Genomic DNA, 21666 nt, shown 5'->3' on the forward strand with positions numbered 1-21666 from the left:
TGAAAATGCCTCTGCAAATCAACATGTGGAACATGAACTGATTTTTTTTTTAATTAAAAAAGTAAACAAAGAAGAATTTTAATGAGATTTTTTTTTTCTTTTTCAAGATGTCCATGTGGAAATAAGGCTATTTCTCTAATAGAAAACTAAATGACACCGTGGCTGGTTGTCTTGTCTAGAGACCACCTGACAGTCTGGCCACAACTCAATTAATCCCTCACCACCTGGGCAGCACAAGATTCAGCCCCCTGGCATGGAACTGATCATCTTACTGGTACAGATAGAGCTCCAGTGGCCAAAATACCTCTTCCCTTTGCCAAAAGAAGTGTTACTCAGTGAGCTCTGAAGTGGAAGAGGAGGCATCACTGAAGGGTTATGTACTATGAGAGATAGAGGACTGAACTCAGCTCCAGAGTCCCCTGCCAGTCCCCAGCCTGTGTGGCTGTGAACTCTTCTGTGATGTTAATGTGTTCCTTCCCAGGGAGACCTGTGGAGGCAGGCAAATTATTCAGCTTCTCTGCATTGACCTTAGCACTCTGTGGAAACCCCAAGTCTTGAAGCCTCTCTGCACCTTCCCAGGCAAGGCAAAGTCTCATTGGCTTCTGGTTCACATCACCAAGACGTGGGTCCACCATTCACCCTCCAGAGAGAGGCATCCTGCAGGCTCACGTGCACACACACACACACACACCAACTTATGCACACACACAGCTTACAGGCACACAGTCAGGTACAGGCACGTCAACACAGCCACACAGCTTTCAGCTCAACGCTGGCTTGTATCTCCAGGGCTTGGGCTGGTGCTACGTGGACACCGTCACATCCACTCAGCCACCAGGCTCTCTGCTCAGGCACGTGGCAAAGAGCAGAGCTGGGCTGGGGCGATGGGTTGAAGAGATTGCACCACTCTGACATGGTCAGGAGAGGTGTCAGCACAGGAGGGAGAGCCCAGAGGCACCCACGTTCCTTCTAGACAGGCTGTCTTGGGTAGCAGGTGTCCCAAGATGGCCATGACTAGACTGCATGTGTCCCTGCCTTTGCTGGGCTACACCATGGGTGTCTCTGCTCTCCGTGCCACCTACAAGTGGGTGTGCAGCTGCGTGCACTGAAAGGCAAGAAAAAAATACCATCCAAGCAGGTAGGGAATCCCTTGTGTTTGCTGGAGGTCCAAAGCTCGTTGCAGCAATATTTCTCCCTTTAATTCCAGAGTCACTCTGCATGTTCCTTACACAAAGGTCCCTTTTCTCCTCTTGCAGTTCCCTTCTCTGATGGATGTGTGTTGCTACAGAGGATCCAGGATTTGCTGGTGCTGCTGTTTGGGGCTGACTTCTCTGATATGAGATGTCCTGGGGGTGAGTTACCTCCTTTGCCTTACTGCTTGTGGGGGTAACCACACGGTGTCCTGTGGCCACTGCTGACAACAAGATCAGGAACACGTATTGCTCTGGGTATAACTTCTAGGGCACACAGGTGACTTCTGGCTGGCTGGAGTCTCTATAAAAATATGTCCATGATATGTCCATCATCTATACCACAGGCAGAAATGAGATAGAGCACACTGGACACAATGCAGCAAGTCAACAAACACATCTTCTTACCAGTCCTCGGGGTGGTGTACCCTTTAACCCACGGAGCTTCACATGCTGGGCAGACTTCTTTCCACTAGACATCGGCTTCCCACCCAAAATAACCCAGTGCACCCCATGCTCGGGGCAGCAGAGGCTGAGGATCGATGTCCGAGGAGACATCCAGGGAGGAGAGTCTCCTTGGGGTGGTGTACCCTTTAACCCATGGAGCCTCACCTGCTGGGTGGACTCCTTTCCACTAGACATCATCTTCCCACCCAAAATAACCCAATGGACACCATGCTCGGGCCAGCAGAGGCTGAGGATTGATGTCCGAGGAGACATCCAGGGAGGAGAGTGACCTGGATGGTCTAGCCTGGGAGGAGGTAAAGGGGAAGGGAAAAGGGATTTGGCCTTGCTCTGTGGCTGACGTTTGACCTCCTCCTCTGATTTTTGAGTACAAACCACCACACTGGAGCTGGGTCAGTTACTGTGGGGGGAAGAGAAGAAGGGACTTTGTGAAGGAGCAGGCTAAGTGCTCATGTTGGGTTCAGATGCTCTCCACGCTTCCTCCATGCAGGTCCTGTCTTCTCCATGAGCGTTTCTGGGCCGTCCCAGTGCCCAGCTCTGCTGCTCTACCCTGTCACCAAGACCAGCTGTGGGTTCCCTGTTTGCTTCTGTTCCCTCTGCTCCTCCTTGGCCTTTTTCCACCCAGTGGTCAGGCAGAGAGAACCCTGGTGGTACCCAGTTCTCTCTCTCTTTCTCCCCCATCCTTCTCTCTCCTTCCCCCCTTCAGCACAGCGAGAACCGGCGAGAGTTGATGTTCATCTTGGTGACCCCGATGAGCTTCAGAGGCGTGGAGAGGCTGAAGGAGTTCACAAGGGGGAAGTCGCAGAAGAGGTCGGAGAGCTCGTCCCTCTCCTCCAGCTCGTAGGTGGCATCGTTGAGCATGCGCTGGTGCAGGTGGCAGGTCTGTTCAATCTTCAGCTTGTTGATGTCACTGCGGAGACGCATGAGCTGCCTCGCCAGCTGCTGGTCCTGCAGGCGCATTTCTGCCTGAAACACAAGATGGAGGGTGGGGAAGGAAGAGACTGTTGGCAGGAGCAAAGTGAATTTGATCATCACGCTGCTTCCTGCCAGAAGTTGCACCAAATCACTGGAAATCATGCACTGGGGGGCATCAAGAAGAGTGTGGGCAGCAGGTGGAGGGAGGTCATCCTCCCCCTCTGCTCTGCCCTGGAGAGGCCCCATCTGGAGCACTGGGTCCAGTTCTGGGATCCCTGGCTCAAGAAGGACAAGGAACTGCTGGAGAGGGTACAGCAGAGGGCTACAAAGATGATGAGGGGACTAGAACATCTCTCTTATGAGGAGAGGCTGAGGGACTTGGGTCTTTTTTAGTCTGGAGAAGAGAAGACTGAAGGGGGATCTGATCAACACCTATAGATACTTCAAAGTTGGGTGTCAGGAGGATGGGGCCAGCCTTTTTTCAGTGGTGCCCAGTGATAGGACAAGAGGAAATGGGCATAAACTTGTAAATAGGAAGTTCCATCTCAATATGAGGAAGAACTTCTTTCCTGTGAGGGTGGCAGAGCCTTGGCAGAGGCTGCCCAGAGAGGTGGTGGAGTCTCCTTCTCTGGAGACATTCAAACCTCACCTGGACATGTTCCTGTGCAACCTGCTCTAGGTGATCCTGCTCTGGAAGGGGGATTGGACTAGATGATCTCCAGAAGTCCTTTCCAACCCCGCATCATTCTGTGATTCTGTGAAATGTATTTCATTTAGAGATGCTACCCCAGGACAAAGAACTGGGAGGGAGATGGGGGTCTTCCAAGCCGGCGGTGCATCCAAGTCAAACACCAGCTCAGGATGGTGAATTTTTAGTGTTCAGGATGTGCCTGCTCAGGTTTTTAGGAGCACCAGGAAACTGGAATTAAAACCATCCATGCCAAGCTTGTTGGCTTATGTATCCATCAGTGCAGGCTTCATAGCCTCCATCTCAACCTTAAGCAAAACCCAGATTAATTTTACTCACATGGGAGCAGCCACGGTGAAAAGCAACAGAGGTGGAAACGACCAATGAAAAAAACCCCAGAGAACCCATCCCCAGATACTTGGCCTGGGTTTCCAGCCTGCATAAATCAGAGCTGATTCATGACAGCCGGGAATGCGACCCTCCATATCCCCTGTGGCTTATCTCACTGATTTGAAGCGGCTTTTGGGATGGAACCTCCAGATTTTCCCACAGGAGGGAAAACAATTACCCCGCAGGCTACTGAGCTAAGTGTCTCCTCCCCTGGCACCTAACTTTGGAAGGTGGAAGATTCAGAAGTGATGAAAGAAAAGAGCTTTTTTTTTTTTTTTTTTTAATTTCAACTTGTAATTAAGCAGAAAATTTATTGCCACAGGATATTGGGGATGGTGAAGGAAGGAGGTGAACGCTTGGTGCAAGAATCAGCCTTTGTCTGGGGAACAGAAGCAAGTAGAGTTAGAACGACAGATGCCGAGAAGACAATCCCCAACTCTTGCTCCACGTCCCTCCTCACAGAAAAGCAACAAACCACAAGCCACAAAGAGAAGGGAGTGGTGGGAGAGAAGCCGAAGAGCTCTTGGCAAACCTTGTGGCTTAAATCTCTCTGTAACTACTGGAGACAAGGAGGGAGCAAAGCTGGCTGGAGAACAGTCCTACATCTGCCCCGATGCAGCATCCTTCCTCTTTCCCTGGTGTTGCCTCCAACGCAGGACACAAACTGGCACTGGAAGGAGCCTCTTGGTACCAAGGCTCCTGATTTTATTTTGTTTGGGTGTTTTTTTCCCCTCCCAGTGGCTCCCTGGGGGTGTGCTGTCCTCACTGACTTCTCAGTGGCATGAGACGATGCCCTGGGCTCATCTCCAGCTGCACCGGGGAGCTGCCCTGACCCCAAATCCATCCTTTACCTTGCTCCTTTGATTTGCATCCCTGATTTCTTGGCTCCTTGTGGCTTGAAGGAGCTGAGAAACTGACCCAGACTACATCTATAACAATACCTTAAATAGTGCATTGCAACGAAGTCCCTTCACTCCATTGAGGGCAAGGTCCTGGAATCCTTTGAGCTGGGGCCAGTTCACACAGTCCTAACCAATTCCCCACAGGAACTCTTCAGGAGTTAACACAGAGAGATTCATCCTCAGGAGGCATTTGGGATACAGCCACTTTGTCTGGATTTTAACAGCGTGGAGGTGGCCAGACCATACCAGTTGGCCTCCAGGCCTGCAAACGAGCCGTTTGGTTCACAAGTACAGATGTAGCTCTGGAGGCGGGTGGGTAAACTAATTCCTGATCTGGTGTCTCGTACATGAAACTGCAGAAGGGAAGGGAGGAGGGAAAATTTCCCTCGGGAGGCTCCGCAGGTGGCCCTGGTATTTCTACATGAGAACTTTCCGATGCCTGACGCATGGGCTGCCAACCAGAGCAGCCTCAGGGATGCTCTAGCTTGTGGCACAATCCCTCCTCCTCCAAAGATGTTGGGGTTGCCCCTTGAAGCATTGTTAGCCTCACAGCAAAGCGAAGCAGCCACTTCGGGAGGTTGAAAGGCTCAGAATGAAGCCTGGCTCCTCTCCAGCTGGTTTCTGTGGCTGTCGGGAAGCCCTTTGCAATGCTGTGCCCAGAGCCCAAGCTGAGAGCTGACACGAGTATAATAAAAGCTAATCCAAGCCAAGTGAGGCTTTTCTCATTCCTGCACCATGGAAGCACCCTGGAGGACCTTGCCTGGTGCTCTCAGATAGCGGTCGGACTCCAGCGCGGTTGCCTGGAGAGGATTGAGTCACCTTCGTACAAATCTCAGAGTGAATCTCTTTCTCATGAAACCTCTCTTGAATTGTTGGCAGGCTTGTAGCCTTTTTCCAAAAAAACCCACTATTTCCTTGCAGATCTCGTAGCCTGTGCCCCAGCAGAGTAATGCCACTTGGCAGGTTTTTCTTCTCCCACCTGAGATACAATGAAAAAAACCCAATTTTGTTGATATTTTTCCCTGTCTCACAGCAAATGCTGGGACTTGACATTTTATCAGGAAGGCGATCGTGGGCCTTATTGAACTGACCCTTGGTTGCTGTTTCTTGTCAGTTTATCAAGCTACAAAAGAAATGTCAACAAATGCTTTCATTAAATGCTTTGAGGAATGTGGGACTGAAAAGGGGTTTAAAAATTAATTACGAGGCCATTGTGGAGAGGGATGGGAGTTGGAGATTGCTATGTTTCCCTTGCAAGACAGCTTTCTGCTTTCTGACCAGTTCTTGCTTTCCCTGTCTTTTGAGGAAGCTGTCTTGATTTTGTGCAAGCGGGAAGACAAAGCTCTCCAGGGCATGTCCTTCAGGTGCTCAATCTCCAGTTACCTTTCTTTCCTAAATAGGACCTGCTGACCCTGGTGTTTACCAAGCCAGCCACATGGCCCTCTGGCCCACCTGTAGGGTGGAGGCAATGTGGCAGGGGGCAAACCCACCACCCATCTCCATTGGCCACCTTGGCTGTGAGACCACCTTAGATCCTGCCTGGCTGTGCTCTGGGGCTGAACAGGGAAGTAAGGGTGACCTATCAGAGGTGCTTGAGGACCATCAGCCAAGGCTTTCCCACAGGGATATAGCCCTCTTCTGTCCTCCAGGAAAGAAAAGCAGATGGGTGAGGAACAAAGCCCAACAATGGTAGACTAAAGGATGATGTGCACAGGGAGGAGATGGCACAGGGGTACTTAGGACAAAGTCCACTTCCAAAGGAAAAGCCTGGCACTTCAGCATCTGAATGAGGCAAACAAAGGGACATCTCAGTGCGCTGACACACAGGCTTACACAGGAGAAGAGCAGATCATTTCTCAGATGTTTCTGCACTTACATCTCTGCTGTGCACAGAAATCCACAACCACCCCAAGAAACTCCCTCTCCAAAACAGGGTTGCTGCACCCAAAATGTCCCTCGGGCATAGTCCTGTTCTGCGATAACTCCTAAACTGTGCCCAGGTTCTGGCAATTTAACAGTATAGATGACCATGCTCTGATGCCTCTGCCTTCGTCCTTTCACTGCTTTAAATACAAATACAGGAAAATCCTTCTTGGACCTGCTATGTAGCAGAGGACTCCCAGTGCACTCCATCACCATATCCATGATCTCCTCCTCCTCGCCACCTCCCAACAACCACGGAACGATCTACAACGAGGCTCATGTCAACATTGATTTGGCATCACATTGTTGTAAGTATTTCATAATAAATACTTACTCACTTAAGTATTTGTTCAGCCAATCGCAGTATCCAAAATGGAGATAATAGCAGTTAATATTTAATAATAGACATCTGACCAACTGGACATGGGTGTTTTACGACTTCCCAGGACAGAGCATCAGACATTTGTGTCCTTTTCAAGAGCCTTTCCTGCATTCTGGCTCACACACCTCAGACTTCAGTGCCAAACATTGGTGAATTTGAGACGGAAAATGTATTTTCCTCCTGGGACAAAGTCAGAACTGTCCTAAGATGTCCCAGTTCATAGCAGAGTTCTGTTCTTCAATCACATTTAGGAGGAAGAAGGCTTTGAGGGCTCAGTTTTAGAACTTTGTAAACATTTGTCCTGACAAATTTCAGAAACAAAGAGGAAAACACAGCCTGACCACTCTGGTCTTTGGGTCTGTCACCATGCCCTGGCTGTTGATGGCTTCACTTTCAGCGTTGATGAAGAACAGCCACACTTGGCAGCGCAAAGGCAAACACAAGGGCGAAGAAGAGGCAGGAGGGGTTGGGGAGGGAAATGTTCCAGCCTCGGGGCGGTTCAGCACATGCTGAGTGCTGCAATTTGCTCGTACACCTACACAGAGCCTCTCTCGGCGCAAAAACAAGAGCAGGAGTTTGCATGTCTGAATAAATCAGCTTCTCGGGGCCAGATTCCCAGCAGGTCCCAGCTGACGTGGCTGGCTGGAGCTCAGTGGGCATATGTCAGTCCTATCAACCAGGGCCAGGACTTGATATGCAGAAATCAGGTCTTGGGACAGGTCATGTGGGGTGAAAGATCAAGAAGAGCAGATGCACAGCAAAACCTTGGGTTTGTCCTTCACTTCTCAACACCAGGAGCCAGGACCTGGCTGAACCTGAACCAAGGATATGAAGGCAAATTCCTTGCAGCATTAGATGACCCCTTTTGTGTGAACTGGAAGTAATGCTCCAGATTTAACTAGTAACCTCAGTTTTAAACCTGGACATTCCTGGACTATCACTTCATGAGGCAACTAACCCACACCATGGTCCATTCTGTAACACCATGGTCAAGGGGAAGCTTGGGCATAAACACCCTATTAAATTCAGTTTGCTGCCTCTACTGGTTTTGGCTGCGATAGAGTTAATTCCAAAATTGGGTGGTCCTGTACAAATTGCCCGTTGGGAAACTCTTGAAGCTCTAACTGTTTGGCAGGGTGCTAACTGGTACAAGCCAAGACCACGCTGGGGCCATGCTATTGAAATAACCCAGCCTAAACAGACTGGTAGCTGTGATGAGGGTTGCACAGCGGTGGGTGATGGAGCTGCACAGCCTGAATCATTGCATTTCATCCAGTAAAGACATGGGCTTTTGCCCTTTCATTGGATAGATGAACCCTACTTATCCTAAACTGACTTCTCGTGAAGGAGAATTCACTCTGCAGCAGAGGACAGCATGGTGGAGGCAGATTTCACTCCAGCTTTGACTACTAGATCATTTTTGGGTGATCTTCAGAAAGCTGCCTGGGATACTGGGGCAAGGCTGGCTTGAGTGGTGTTCCCATGTCTATGGTCTCCTGCATTAAACTAGACCAGAAGGATTGATTGCCCACAAGAGCCACCATCCCTGAATGTGTTTAAGAGTCGTTTAGCTGTGGTGTTGGGGGATATGGTGTAGGGGAGAACTTTGTAGAGTAGGGTTGATGGTTGGACTCGATGATCCCAAGGTTCTTTTCCAACCTGAATGATTCTAAAGGTGACCTTACCCAAAGTGTGGAGTTCTGGCCCCTTGCCTGGCTGCTGTTGGAGGGATGCTGCCCTCTGAGGTCTTGGCTCCTGCCTTAAGTAAATATATAACCTTAGGCATAACCATATCCTGCTCTGAAGCCTTCCCAACTGCTTTAGTACCACAACATGGGGATAAACAAGGAAAAAATCCTGCCTGTGTCGGGATGTGTGGAAGCTTGTTCCTTTATTGGAAAAGAATCTGGGTTTCACCCTTGAGATGTAATATGAAATGCCTCTTTTTGTGCCAGCATCCTGTGATGCGATGGCCTCGCTGGGTTCTCACTGTTTGCTGGCAGCTCTTACCCAACAATAGTCCCTCCGACATAGCTATTTAGCTGTGTGGTCAGTCAAACACAAGCTCTCTCTTTTGGGGAAATTGTTCTAAATTACATGAGTCACGTCCAGATCCAGAAAAGACTGGTATAATTAAGAGGCAGGAAAATGGAAAGTGAGGAACAATTAGGGTTTGCTTTGCCATTTTTCTTCTTTAATTTAAAGTTTTAGTTTTCATCAGATGGTGGTTTATATACCACACCCTAGTCTAAAGGGTAGAACCAAATTCTGAGACAATTTATACTTCCATCGTGGGCAGAAATTAAAATAAAAAAAACAAACCTTTTAAAATCTAGGCCTCTGAGAAGGAAAATCTGCTTCTTACCATCTTCAGGCATCTTGAGACTTGTGAATATAAGACTGCATCACAGAGGCAAGCAAGGACCTAAATTCAGGTATCAAATCTGGAGGTAAGATTCTCCAGAGTGTTGAGTGATTTTAGGAGATCAGCTCAAAACCTCTTTGGAAGAGTCCTGGATTCCTGAAAGCACTGTGCTTGCCTTGTGAAAGCCATGGTCCTGAGAAATGTCTTAACCTCCAAAACTCTGACATCCAGTACAACTTCTGTGAGTAACTTCTCTAGAGATCAATCTAGCGGGGTGAATACAGCAGTACAACAAAAAGTTAACAAATAAACGTTATCTGAAAAAAAGGTCACAGAGAATTTAAAAAAACTATAATCATCAAATCATAGAATGGTTTTGGTTGGAAGGGACCTTAAAGATCATCCAGTTCCAATCCCCCTGCCATGGGCAGGGACACCTCCCACCAGACCAGGTTGCTCAAAGCCACATCCAACCTGGCCTTGAACCCCTCCAGGGATGGGGCAGCCACAGCTTCTCTGGGCAACCTGGGCCAGGCTCTCACCACCCTCACAGCAAAGAAGTTCTTCCCCACATCTCATGTAAATCCCTCCTCTTTCAGTTTAAAACCCTTCCCCCTCCTCCTTTGGTTTAAAACCCTTTCCCCTCGTCCTAGGGCTCCCCTCCCTGATCAAGAGTCACTCCCTGGCTTTCTGGTGTCCCCGGAGCCTTCTCTTCTCCAGGCTGAACCTCCCAACTCTCTCAGCCCCCCCTCCCAGCAGAGGGGCTCCAGCCCTCCCAGAATCTCCATGGCCTTCTCTGGTCCAACTCCAAAAGGTCCACGTTCTTCTTATATCAAGGGCCCCAGATTGATTCATTGTTGTGCACGAGAAATTTTCCTCAAAGACTTTCAGAGCTTATCAAAAGCAAAGCATTTTCCTAGGAACATTTTCACAAGTGCATCTGAACCACAAGTGATGTCCCAGCCCTCTGGGACCCTGTTGCAAACATTGCTGCTGTCAATACAGTCACAAATGCTGGTGGGACTCACTGGCAGACTTCCAGTTAGGCAGCAGAAACAAAGCCACATGACATGAATTGTTTCCAGTCATAAGAGCCAAATAATAAAGATTTTCATTCCAGTGAGGAGAAGGGAAGGATCACTGGGCAGTGTGGTCTTGATGTCTGACCTCTCTTAGACTTGTGAAGAACACCAAAACCCATTCTCCAGCCCTGAAAACAGCTGACCCGATCCAGTCATGTCGCTCCTACTGACCTCCTGTGGCCTCCAGAAAACATGTGCTGGATCCATGCTGCCTCCTGAGAATTATCCCTAAGCTGTGTTGACTCCCAAGCTGAGTTTGGAGTTGCTTGGGTTGCCACTAGTTGGCCCAGTCCAAATTTATGCCAAAGACCACCATAGCAACACAATTTATAAAAGATGAGCTTCCAGCACCCATGCCCTGGACTCTCTGTATTTTCCTAGCATAAGTGTAACATTTTTGTCTTGTCTTCCTCTCTGTGAAACCTTGTAAAAGATGAGCTTCCAGCACCCTTGCCCTGGCTCTCTGTATTTTCCTAGCTTAAGTGTAGCATTTTTGTCTTGTCTTCCTCTCTGTGAAACCAGTTCATAACTACCAGAAATAAAGATATGTGTAAGATAAGGCCCAAGGTTGGGATGGGAAGAGGATAGGAATGTAGACCAGCTTCTAATGAAGCACGAGCCAACAGCTGATGAAACTCTAAGAGCTGGATAAGGAGGGGTTGGAGATAAGGTTCTGGCATCATGCATCCAACAGAAAAAGGAATATTATTGGGTAGATATTACATGGTTAAAACATGGGGTTTCCACAGCAGCTTGAAACAAAGTAATTGGTCCCATTCGGTGCAGACATGACTTGGGGGAAGTAGGTTCCCACAAGAACTTATAAAGAGTTATGAGTTGGGGAAAAAGGGGGAAAAAAAGAAAAAGAAAAAAGGGGGAATTAGGCAAATATTTGTAGTTTCTGACAGTCGTTATATCCGCTAACGACTGTTAAATGGAGTGATCAGCATGAAATCTCCCACTGGGGGAGTACCCAAAGCACCAACAGCCACAAGGGCAGATCCAGGGGATGGATCTAGGCATGCTTCCTTCCTACAGCCCTTTGAGATGCTTGGCAGAGAAGGGTTATTGCAGTCACAGTGCCTACATGTTCATGGTGTATCCATACCTGAGGTATTCATCTGAGTGTTGAGATTTAATTAGAGAAGCAGGGAATGGGGCAAATTGCTAAGAGTCCTAACCAGTGCAAGCGACGATATTTCCCCAGCCCACTGGATCCCAGCAGGGATGCTGAGACTCCCCCAGCTCCTTCTCTGAGAAGATGGATACTCTTGCATTCATCTTTTCCCTTCCCTGGGCTGCTTCTGCTCCCACCAGCCACAGAAACTGCAATGATTGATTGTTGCCTTTTCACCTGGGGCTGAAAGCAGGTAGGAACAAGGAGTTGCTTGTTTCCTCATTCTTTTTCTTTTTTTTTTTTTTTTTTTCCCTCTTGAAAAAGTGGGCTATTTAACAGGGACAGGAAACCACTTACCAGTTCCTTCCTGAGCCATGTCAAAGCTTCATCGATGCTCTCAAAGCCACCTATTCTCCCTGAGGTAAGAGTCACCTTGTCCTGGGCAGGGTTCCCATTGAGATGCAGCTGCACATTCCTCAAGGGAACAGTCTCCCCCATGTCCTTTTTGGCCTCGGTTGCCTCCTCCTCTCCTGCTGGCTGTGGGCTTTTCCATGCCTGCTCCTCCAGCTTTGCCTTCCACTCCAAGTAGGATGGGCGCCTGGTCTCCAGTCTCAGTTTCTCTGTCAAAGCTTTGAGGCTCCTCAGGTGGTCATCAGGAGGAGCAGCACCTCCAGAGCCAGTATCTGCACTGTCCAGAGCCTCTTCTATTTGGATTTTGGGTAGAGACATCCTCTCTGGGAGTCAAACAGCATAGGGATGGGCTGAAAATGGCAAAGGGATGGAGGTGGGAAACCCTCAGGACTGGACCAGCTCCTGAGGTGTGAACAACACAGTCCCTCAGAGGACAGCCGTGGTGGTGGTGGTGGCTCCTGCTCAAGCACCACTCTGGCTCTGGATGAACACCTAGAAGAAAAACAGAGAGTTGGTTTCCAGTGCGAGAAGGAAAAGTGAGCGAGAAGGGAGAGAGGGCTCTTGCTGCAGCAGAGGGAGCGAGGGCTTGGGGAGAGGCACGGTGCCAAGGTGCTCCTGGGGGGTGTTACCTTACCTCAGCTATCTGACTGCTTTTGGGGCAGGAACAGACAGGTTCAGGCTTTTAGGGAAGCTCTGGTTACCTACATCTCCGGTCTTAACTCAAGGGGCTGTGAAAGGGTTGCCAAGGAGACCAGGACATGTTCACAGACCCTTCTGGGGGCTGTATCACACAACCCAATGTCCTCTGGAGACAATAATGGCTGTTGCTGGGGGTTGGAGTGCCTGCAGGCACTGTTTTGCTGGCTGGCAAACCTACATCTTTCCACTTAGGCAAAACAGGACCAGGTGAAGTAAGACAATCAAACTTCTCCCAAGAACTTGAGCCAAAAGGAGAGCTGGGGAAAGTGTGTTTTGTTTTGTTTTTTTCCTAAAAAAGGGAAAAGTTTTGCTAAAAAATGGTCTGGGTTTGCTAAAGATGACAGTCTGCAGCCATAAGAATCATCTCCCTCCTGTCCAGCAGGCTCAGGGCAGGAGCATGGTCCCCAGCCAAGTGTGGGAGTAACTGCCCCAAGGTGTTGGCAAGGTCTGGGTTCAGATGCCAGCCCTCAGGGACACTTGGACTTGTGGTTTCCACCACTGGCCACCACATCCAGTCTGCCCACTGGGAATGGTCCCAATGGTCCCCTTGAAAACACCCTGGTGGAGGACTAGCAGAGAGGAGTCAGGAGCTTCCTCCCCACTTCTCCTCCTGTCACCACATGTGGACTCTGGGAAGCTGTGCCCAAAGCTGGTCTACCAAACTGTGGGACTTGGAGGGAGGGAGGACTCAAACAACTCTGCAAGAGTTAAGCTCAGGCAGCTTCTGCATTCATTTGCCTGTAGGATCAGATAAGAGACTTTCTCAAGGTCGTATGCTCATCTAGGGCTGAGCTAGGAATAGATCCAGAGCTCTCCTCTACCACGTCAAACACAAAACAAAATGCTTCTTTTGCCTGCCTGGTAACGTGCCCAGAAAGACCAGCCAGGACGTATGCAGCTTTCTTAGTGGATGCACTAAACCACAGCAATACGAATTACTCAGCCATTCTTTCCCCTGCTATTTGTGCCCACAAAGACTTGTGCAGCTCTGAAATCCAGACCATAATTACGCCTCTCGAACCTTTTCAGTAAGAAGATTCAATTTAAAATAAACGGCAACAGAGAGCAAGATTTATCCCACAATTGTGTGCAGGCACACAACGAGGAGTTGATAATATACACACAGACAGTCTGGGGGTGGAGAATTAGTCATGTTGTGGTCTTGTTCCTGCTCTTATTTGTGTTAATGAGAGTTTGACGGTGAGCGGGAGCACGCACAGATACTACATCAGGTCGAAGCCAACGGCTCTCGTGCCTGGAGCAGCAACAATTTTCCTTCTTCTGTTGGAAAAAAAATAGACCATATGAAGGGGAAAGCAGAAGGGTGCCCTGTTGGAGTCAGGTCCTGCACAAGCTCTTGCATGGACCCTCTGCAGAGCTGAGGTCATGCCGATGATTTTCACTTGCCTCCAGCTCCAGCCTGCTGAAATCAATAAAGGAAAACAGCTAATGACTTTAAAGATCTCACCTCCAAGGCCTTTTTTTCCATCCATTGAGCTGGAGATTGCTCGGGGTGGCCAAAACCAGCAGCCCAATAGCATCTGCTGTGGCTCTGAACTGTAGCTGCTGGCTTTGATAACCCCTTACAAAGACATTATTTTTATGGTAAGGCTGACTTTTCTGGATACCACAGCAACAAAGCAGAGACTCCATAAACTCCTTTGCCTTGTGTTTTCAGTGTGTATAAAATCCTCGGGGTGGAAAACATTCTCACTATTTGTGCCCTGGGTAGAGCCTGATTAACATTTACAGCACTGGACCCTGGAAGCACAGCAGCAGTTTGGAGCATCCCCTTTGCCACAGCCCCACTGCCATCCTCCCCTCCCCGTCACTGGGGAGGGATTTGATTTTTCTGCCCTGAAAACAACACTGATCCAACCCACCCTTCACCTCCTCCCAGGTGCAAGGTGAAATTCCTCGTTTCTCTCTGTAGGGACACTCCTAAGCAGGCACATCTGTTCCCCAGCCCATCCAAACCCCAAAAAAACAACAGAAATGAGCCACCTCTCATTTCCTATCAATATCTTGGCCTTAAAGATTGAAGACGAGCTATAGAAGAAGAGATCTGAAAGCGGTAAGAGTGTAAAAAATGTTGGTGTGGAAGGCTGTAATACAAACCTGCCCAGGAGCTCCCTAATTCCCAGGAACAAACCTGGCCTCTAGGCTCAAACCAACAGACATCTCTCAGGCTCAATTTCCCCCCAGGCTGGTCTGCACAAGGGCATTTAAGTGATTAACCCTTGATTCGTCTTCATTATCACACCTGCCAGTCTCAGGGGGTTCATGCTGTGCCTAATTAGTGGTTACAGCACTAAAATGGGGTGAGGGTCTGCTCTCAGCTCACTAAGACCCATTGCTCAGGTGTTTCCCCCTTCGCTTGCACAAATCCTATCAATACTGAAGGCACAGGACACATCAGGTCACCCAGACAACAGGAACCCCTTCACTTTCTTTGTTGGGTTAGGTATTGCAGAATCACACGGGGTTGGAAGGGACCTCTGGAGATCATCTAGTCCAACCCCCTGCTAGAGCAGGTCCACCCAGAGCAGGTTGCACAGGGACATGTCCAGGTGGGGCTTGAATGTCTCCAGAGAAGGAGACTCTACCACCTCTCTGGGCAGCCTCTTCCAGGGCTCTGCCACCCTCACAGAAAAGAATTTCCTCCTCATGTTTAGGTGGAACTTCTTACATTCAACTTTGTGCCTATTTCCTCTTGTCCTGTCCCTGGGCACCACTGAAAAAAGACTGGCCCCATCCTCCTGACACCGTCTCTTGAAGCATTTATAAGCATTGATCAGATCCCCCCTCAGTCTTCTCTTCTCCAGACTAAAAAGACCCAAGTCCCTCAGCCTCTCCTCATCAAAGAGATGCTCCAGGCCCCTCATCCCCTTTGTAGCCTCTGCTGTCCCCTCTCCAGCAGTTCCCTGTCCTTCTGGAACTGGGGAGCCCAGAACTAGACCCAGTGCTCCAGATGGGTCTTCTCTAGGGCAGAGTAGAAGGGCAGGATGACCCCTCAATCGGAGAAGACAGCTTAACTGACCCTGCAAGCTCTAATGCAAAGGGATTAGCAGAAACACACGACCAGGGTGGAGAAATAACAGGACTGTCAAACTGGGTTGGATGTGAAGTCCTACCACGCCGAGACTCAGGGCGCTGACATGCCCTGAGGCTTGGTTTTTGCATGGTTGCAGGTCAGCAATGCAACTCCTGCTCTCTTCCCACGCCAGACACACCTTGTGAAGCTCATGGGTTGTCCTGTGCTCTAAGAAATTGGGTCCAGCGGCACAATTTGTCACCACAGCTTCCCAATGCGGCCACTCCTCCAACCCTGAGGCAGATGGTCCCCACCACACACCCTCAGAGTCCTGCCTGTGCATCAGAGCAGGGGATTGTCCTGGTTTGTCCCCTGATGAACCAGGTGTGATGGGGTAAGGAGGCAAGAGGAGGCATACAGGGGCGTGAGAAAAGCTTTGCTGTATCAACACCGATGATGGAGAACAATAAATTCAGATGCTCTTCCCAGTCAAAAGGCAGGTTGCAAAAAATGATGCCAGGCCCAGCCTTTTACCCTGCGGGAGTTTTAGGTGCTTGAGGAGTTTTATACGCCTCTACCTTCCCCAGCACCTCTCTGTGCCCTGGCCAGCTTTGGACATGAGGCATTCACGAAGCAGCGTTGGTCAGTACGTGCTGGACCAAGGAGGCACAGGTCCAGCCTGTTCAATTCAGGGCTGTAAATAAGGGCACACGGTGCTTTGGAAGGTCACACGTTGGGGAAAGAGAGGTCAAGGAGAAGAAAGGAAAAAAATAAAAAGAAGGGAGAAGCACTCGGGATAGAAATGAGAGGGTTAAAAGCAGAATAAATAAAACTATCAGCCAGGACGGAGGTGTGCAGAACGTTATTCTGCTCCCTTCACTGTTCCTGGTGAAATTCAGGTTATTGTAATGCCATTTTTTGTTGCGGAGGATCAGCAGTGATTGCAAGAATCTATATTACTCTGCTTGTCTGGTCTCTGAGAAGGAAAAAGAGCCTCAGCATGAGACAAAGCCCAGGCTGAGGGATGTCCTTCTGCAGGATGAAGAGGTGCCCACAAAGCCTGTGGATGACACTTCTGGAGTGGTGTAAACACAGCAGAAGTAATGGTTCAGCCTGTTAATGACCTTCAAAAAGCACTTCAGCCCGCTTTATGCCTCAGTTTCCCTCTCCCTGAGTAGGCAGTTCATGTCACTGGCCTTCAGGAAAAAAAGCTCTGAGGATCTTCAGGGATGTACAGAGGCTCACCTCTGGTATCTTCAGATTTCTCCACCTTGTCTGGGTCCCCATGCTCCAACTATAATCAGTGCAGGGACACACTCTACCACCCACGGAGCCTGGGATGCACTGGTGTCACCCTGCAGACCATGCAGGCACCCTTGATCCTACAAAAGAAACCCCTAGAGTAAGTTGCACCTGCATCATCGAGCTCTGCAGGTACCCAGGGCTTGAGGAGGACCCTGAGCCCAAAACAGTGGTCTGAAGAAACCTCAAGGTGGGGGGGATGATGCCCGGCGTGCACACCCGATGCAGGGAGAGCTGTCTTCTGCTTTCCTGCTCAGCACAGCTATAAGACAGGGATGGGGTGGGGGTGGCTGACCACCACCACCCCCCGCAGAGGTCTGCAGCAGGTTGGCAGTGGGGCAGCGAGGAGGAGATGCCTGAGCAAGGGGGTTGCCATAGCAATGGAGTAAAGGGAGGACTCTGGCTGCTGCACAGCGGTGGATGGAGGCTCCCGACCATCCTCCAGGCAGTGGAGACACGGAGAAAGGAAAGACCCATCCAGGCCAACAGCATGACACCCTGGAGCCTGCGGGTTCCATCATGGAGGCTGCACATCAATAACTCCTTTCCCCCTGCCAAAAATGACCTCACTCAGGAGAGGAGCTGCTGTGCTGTGTGGGCTTTGGGGAGCTTGAGCTCTTCCTCACCCTGGGGTCCCCTACCACAGCCCCCCCGAGCAGTACAGGCTCCTACAGAGATGGAGAGCACATCAGTCCCCTGGCCACCCCACCGACTCAGAGGAGACCCCATCTCCCTGGGTTATATTATCGCGTATTTGGCAACCTGATCGCTTTCTTTAGCAACCAAAATCTGCTCCTGCAGAAAACTGACCTGCTTCCCAAAGCTTTCCTCACCTGTCCTGAAATGACCTTCAGCCTCCCTCCCCCAGAAAGGAGAAGACACCAGCAACCTGAAGATCTGCCTGACCCTGACGCCAGGATTCCCTCCAGGGTAGAGGTCCCTGCTGAAATTGGTCTCATCAGGGTCTGATGCTCTCTGCCTGCTCAGCATGGTTGGTGTGGGATGGAAGGGGTTGGTGTGGGATGGAAGGGTGAAGCTCCCAGACCTCAGTTAGTGCCCACTGGACACAGTGCCCATGGGGACCTACTGGCCACACTTGTGTGGGCTATTAGCTTCTTCCAGGGACTAGATGAAGACACTGAAGTGACCAAGCTGGGCATCATGAGTGCAGGTCCAGGTCTGGTGACTCTTCCTTCAGACCTCCTTGCAGGGCTGCCCACATTAACCCTGTCCCTTCACACATGCACAGCCCCAATTTCCAGCCTAATACATGATAAAGGTCAGGGAGGAAACCAAATTCCTGTCCCTGTGGATTGCTCCACAATGGAATGCCCTTGGAAAGGTGGTCACGGAGCTGCCCCACGCAGTGGGTTGAGATAGGGGTACATCTTAATGGGATCTTGAGGGCACCTGGAGATTCCTGTCCATTTATTGCCACAGACAATCCCCCAGAAGACCTCCCGGACAGCTTGGATGTTAAGTGCAGCAGCAGGGAAGCAGCATGGATGTGGACATGGCATTCACAGATGGACGGGGGAAAGAAGAGGGGTTTTCCATTCAGGTATGACCTGAAGCAGGATGAGGGTTCATCCTGGCACATCCTTCTGCCCGAATGACCCCCAGATGGACCCCAAAACAGTGCAATGATGGGAAGAAGGGAGAGGAGTGGGTGACTACAGCCAATCCACCAGCCTTGACAGGGGACCAGTTTGCACTCCTTGCCCCTAAGCTATTTCTCCAGCATCACTAGTAGAGTCAGAACCTGCTTCAAAAAATCCGTCCGTCCCTTCCTGTCTACCTACATCTTATCCCTCCTGCCTTCCCTGCACAAAAGCAAGCAGGCTCCTTGCAAGGAAGCAGGATGGAGGTTGCTGCTTGCTTTAGAGATGGACCCTGGCAGCATCATTTTCAGATCAGCTCAGCTCCCATCCATCAGCAGATTTCCAGCAGCTGGGTGGAAATCTTGCCTGAAGATGGGCATTGCCAGATGTCTGGCATTCCCACAAACCAGTCTTCCAGTGAGCGGGCAGCATTTGCAAACTGGGAAGCTGGAGGGTGGTGGTGGGGAGTCAATGCTCTCAGCCCATCAGCCAAAGGCAGGTATAATTACTCTTAGAGGGAAAGGGATTAAGCAGCAGCAGGAAAAGCAAGTTTATAACCTCTTGGTGAAGACACTTCATCCACCCTGGTCATCTTCTGGTAAGGTCTCCTGAGATGCAAAGGGAGCCATGGGTGAGGATGATGATGATAATGGTGGTGATGATGATGATGATTAGTGTTGCTTCTCCACACGCTGCCCCAAGGTCCTAGCAGGTTATGGGACGTAATCCTGGAAGTAACACACCTAACCTGTCCCAGGATATGCCTCTGAAGGACCTGTGGCTTGGCAGAGCCAGTTCCTTCCCCTATTTTCCCTGCTGCCACACCGAGCACAGCCGTGTTTCAGCAGGGGAAGAGCAGACAGAGCAGGCAGGGACCTCTGTGCCCATGGAACCAGGGTAATATGAAGGGTTGGGGCTGCTTGGGAATGAGCCAGGTCAGGCTGAGAAATGCTCTCTTCCCAGGAGACCGGCGCAGGGAGTTATTTTTCCCTAAATGCAGCGTGGAAAGCAGAAGGGTATATTTTCAGAAAAAAAAAAAACAAAAACAAAACCAACAAGAAAAACCCAAACCACCCTCTTTCTGGCTTTGCTGGGCTTCATCCTGCCCAACGCTGAGCTCACCCCCTCAGCAGAGACAAACTCCAGGCTCAGCTCCCACAGGAGACCCCAGGGCTCCACGTTAAAGTGATGGAGGGGATGGGGGGAGAAGGGTCACCCCCCCGGGCAATCCCCTAATCCCCTTTACATGCTCCCTGTCCCATCTAATTACCCGCCTTGACTGGCCGCCCCAGCAAGGATCACACAAGCTCTGTACTCAGACCTGCCTCCTCCCAGGGCTGAGCTGCACTTTGTTATTTAATATTATTTAAGGCGAGCTGGTTGCAGACACCCCCTCCTCCCTTCCCTCCAAAAAAAAGGCTACCTTACACTGAGGCTGATTATTTTAATATTTTTTTTTTTATGATTATCTTTTTTTTCCTTTTTTCCCCTGCAGTGTCTCTGCTACATTTTGCAAACACCTAATGGCTGCGGAGCTATTCCGAGCCCAGAGCTTGGGAGAAACCGTCTCCCTCCCATTCTGCTTTATTTTTTTGTGTGTGTGTCGTACAGATCCCCCCCCCGTGTAGAGGTACCACTGCAAAGGGGGCTGGAAGGCGGAGGGGATGGGAGATGCAAATAACAGCGACAGCCCTAACGTTGCTGAAATGATGGCTGGCGGGAGAGAAAAAACCACCCCAGCTGCCAAAACCAGGCTTTTTTCCCCACAAAAAAAAAAAAGTAGGGTGTGCATGGGATACAGGGAAGGCACAGACAAAGCCATCAGCTGGACACGGCTCCTCGCTGGGAACAAGGCTCTTGGGTTTTGTCCATTTTACTGCGATTCCTGATGTAGGAAAGCTCTGAAGGGCTGAGCCGTGCCGAATAAAGCAGGGAGCATCCCGAGGAAAATAGGGAGGGGTCTTCATCACCCCAGGCAGGTGCTGGCTGTGGGAGAGGTGTCAGTCCTCCTGGACTGATGAGGGTGCAAGGCTGTAGGGCTGGGGTGATGCCCATCGCACCGTGGAGCTCTGGCTGGGGCTTGCACAAGCACTTGGGCTGGGAAGGGTGTAGGCTGACAGTATTATTTTAACAATTAGCCCCGAGCTGTTATAAAAGGCTCTGAAGAAGTTCTAGGTGATGATTTTTTTGGGATTGTCTTCTTTTTTTTTTTTTGTTTTTTTTTTTTATTTTCCCCCCCCTTCCTCCTCGGTGTTAACGTGAGCTGGAAGGGCCAGACCTGAGCAGGTGGAAACCTGCTCTGCTCGGCACGCACGCAGTGCCTGCTTCAAAAATCAAAGGTAGCTACGCCCTGCCAGGCCACCGCGCTCCATCCCATTATGTCTGACAAAACCTCGCCGAGGGCTGCTCCTGCAAATCTCAGGGAGGTGGAGGAGGGGGCAGAGGGAGCAACAAGTGATCGTCCCGAAACCCGGCCAGACTCTTCCCAGTTACTCCCCAGCCAGAGCAGAAAAATCCCCTCCCCAGCCCTAAGAGTGGTGATTAACCCCCCACACCGCTGCTCCCAGCTGATGGCAAAATCCACCAGCCTCACCATGGAGGAGGACTCGGACCATGCCCTGGTTTCCAACTTGTCCCAGTCGCTGGGGAGCCACCAAACCAGCCATCTCCAGGGGTTTTCAGCAAGGAAGGAGATTGCAATTGAGGTGGGGACGACACACACAATGCAAGCCCCCAGCCCCACCACGCCATAGACCCCACTGCTGAACTTGGTGGGTCCCCATCGCCACCACCCCGATGCTCCCCAGGGACCCGGTCCTTGCTGGTAACCCTTTCCATGGGGTTAGAAAAGCTGGGGGTCCCCTCCTGCACCCAATATCTCTCAGCCAATGGTGGTCCTGGGTTCAGTGGGGTGTCCCCGGGGTGGCTGTGGTCCCTTCCCCAGACCCTGCACGGCCGAGCCGACGCCAGCAGCAAAACTTACCGTGCAGCGAGTCAGAGGGAAGGCGGCACGGACATCTTGGCTCCCTCCTTCCACCTCGGGTCTCCAACTTGGTATTTGCAGAGCGGTGTCACCAGTGCCTTCAGGAGACTGTCTCATCCTCCTCTCCGTCTCGCTTCAGAAATCTCTGTGTGTGTGGTGTTTTTTTTTTTATTTAAGGGACTTTTTTTTTTTTTTTTTCCAGCGGTTGTGCCAAGGG

General features: G+C 50.3%; 1 protein-coding gene across 1 annotated transcript; it reads right to left on the minus strand.

Moving 5' to 3' along the window:
- Positions 1 to 1767: 1767 nt before the first annotated feature.
- On the minus strand, positions 1768 to 21589 carry FAM167A (family with sequence similarity 167 member A). Its single transcript, XM_014948368.1, has 3 exons — positions 21450 to 21589; positions 11777 to 12322; positions 1768 to 2621 (listed from the first exon to the last, which is right to left on the minus strand). Exons 2-3 carry the CDS (start codon positions 12146 to 12148, stop codon positions 2358 to 2360), a joined length of 636 nt encoding a protein of 211 aa, XP_014803854.1. The 5' UTR covers positions 12149 to 12322; positions 21450 to 21589; the 3' UTR covers positions 1768 to 2357.
- Positions 21590 to 21666: the final 77 nt, after the last annotated feature.

This window comes from Calidris pugnax, unplaced genomic scaffold (genome assembly GCF_001431845.1).
Source record: "Calidris pugnax isolate Ruff unplaced genomic scaffold, ASM143184v1 scaffold140, whole genome shotgun sequence".
NCBI lineage: Eukaryota > Metazoa > Chordata > Aves > Charadriiformes > Scolopacidae > Calidris > Calidris pugnax.

Bases quoted from the DNA above. Each gene is read 5' to 3' on its own strand.
- FAM167A (XM_014948368.1), bottom strand. From the start codon at position 12,148: ATGTCTCTACCCAAAATCCAAATAGAAGAGGCTCTGGACAGTGCAGAT. The intron at 2,622-11,776 runs GTAAGTGGTTTC...CTTGTGTTTCAG, and splicing joins CATGGCTCAGGAAGGAACTG to GCAGAAATGCGCCTGCAGGA.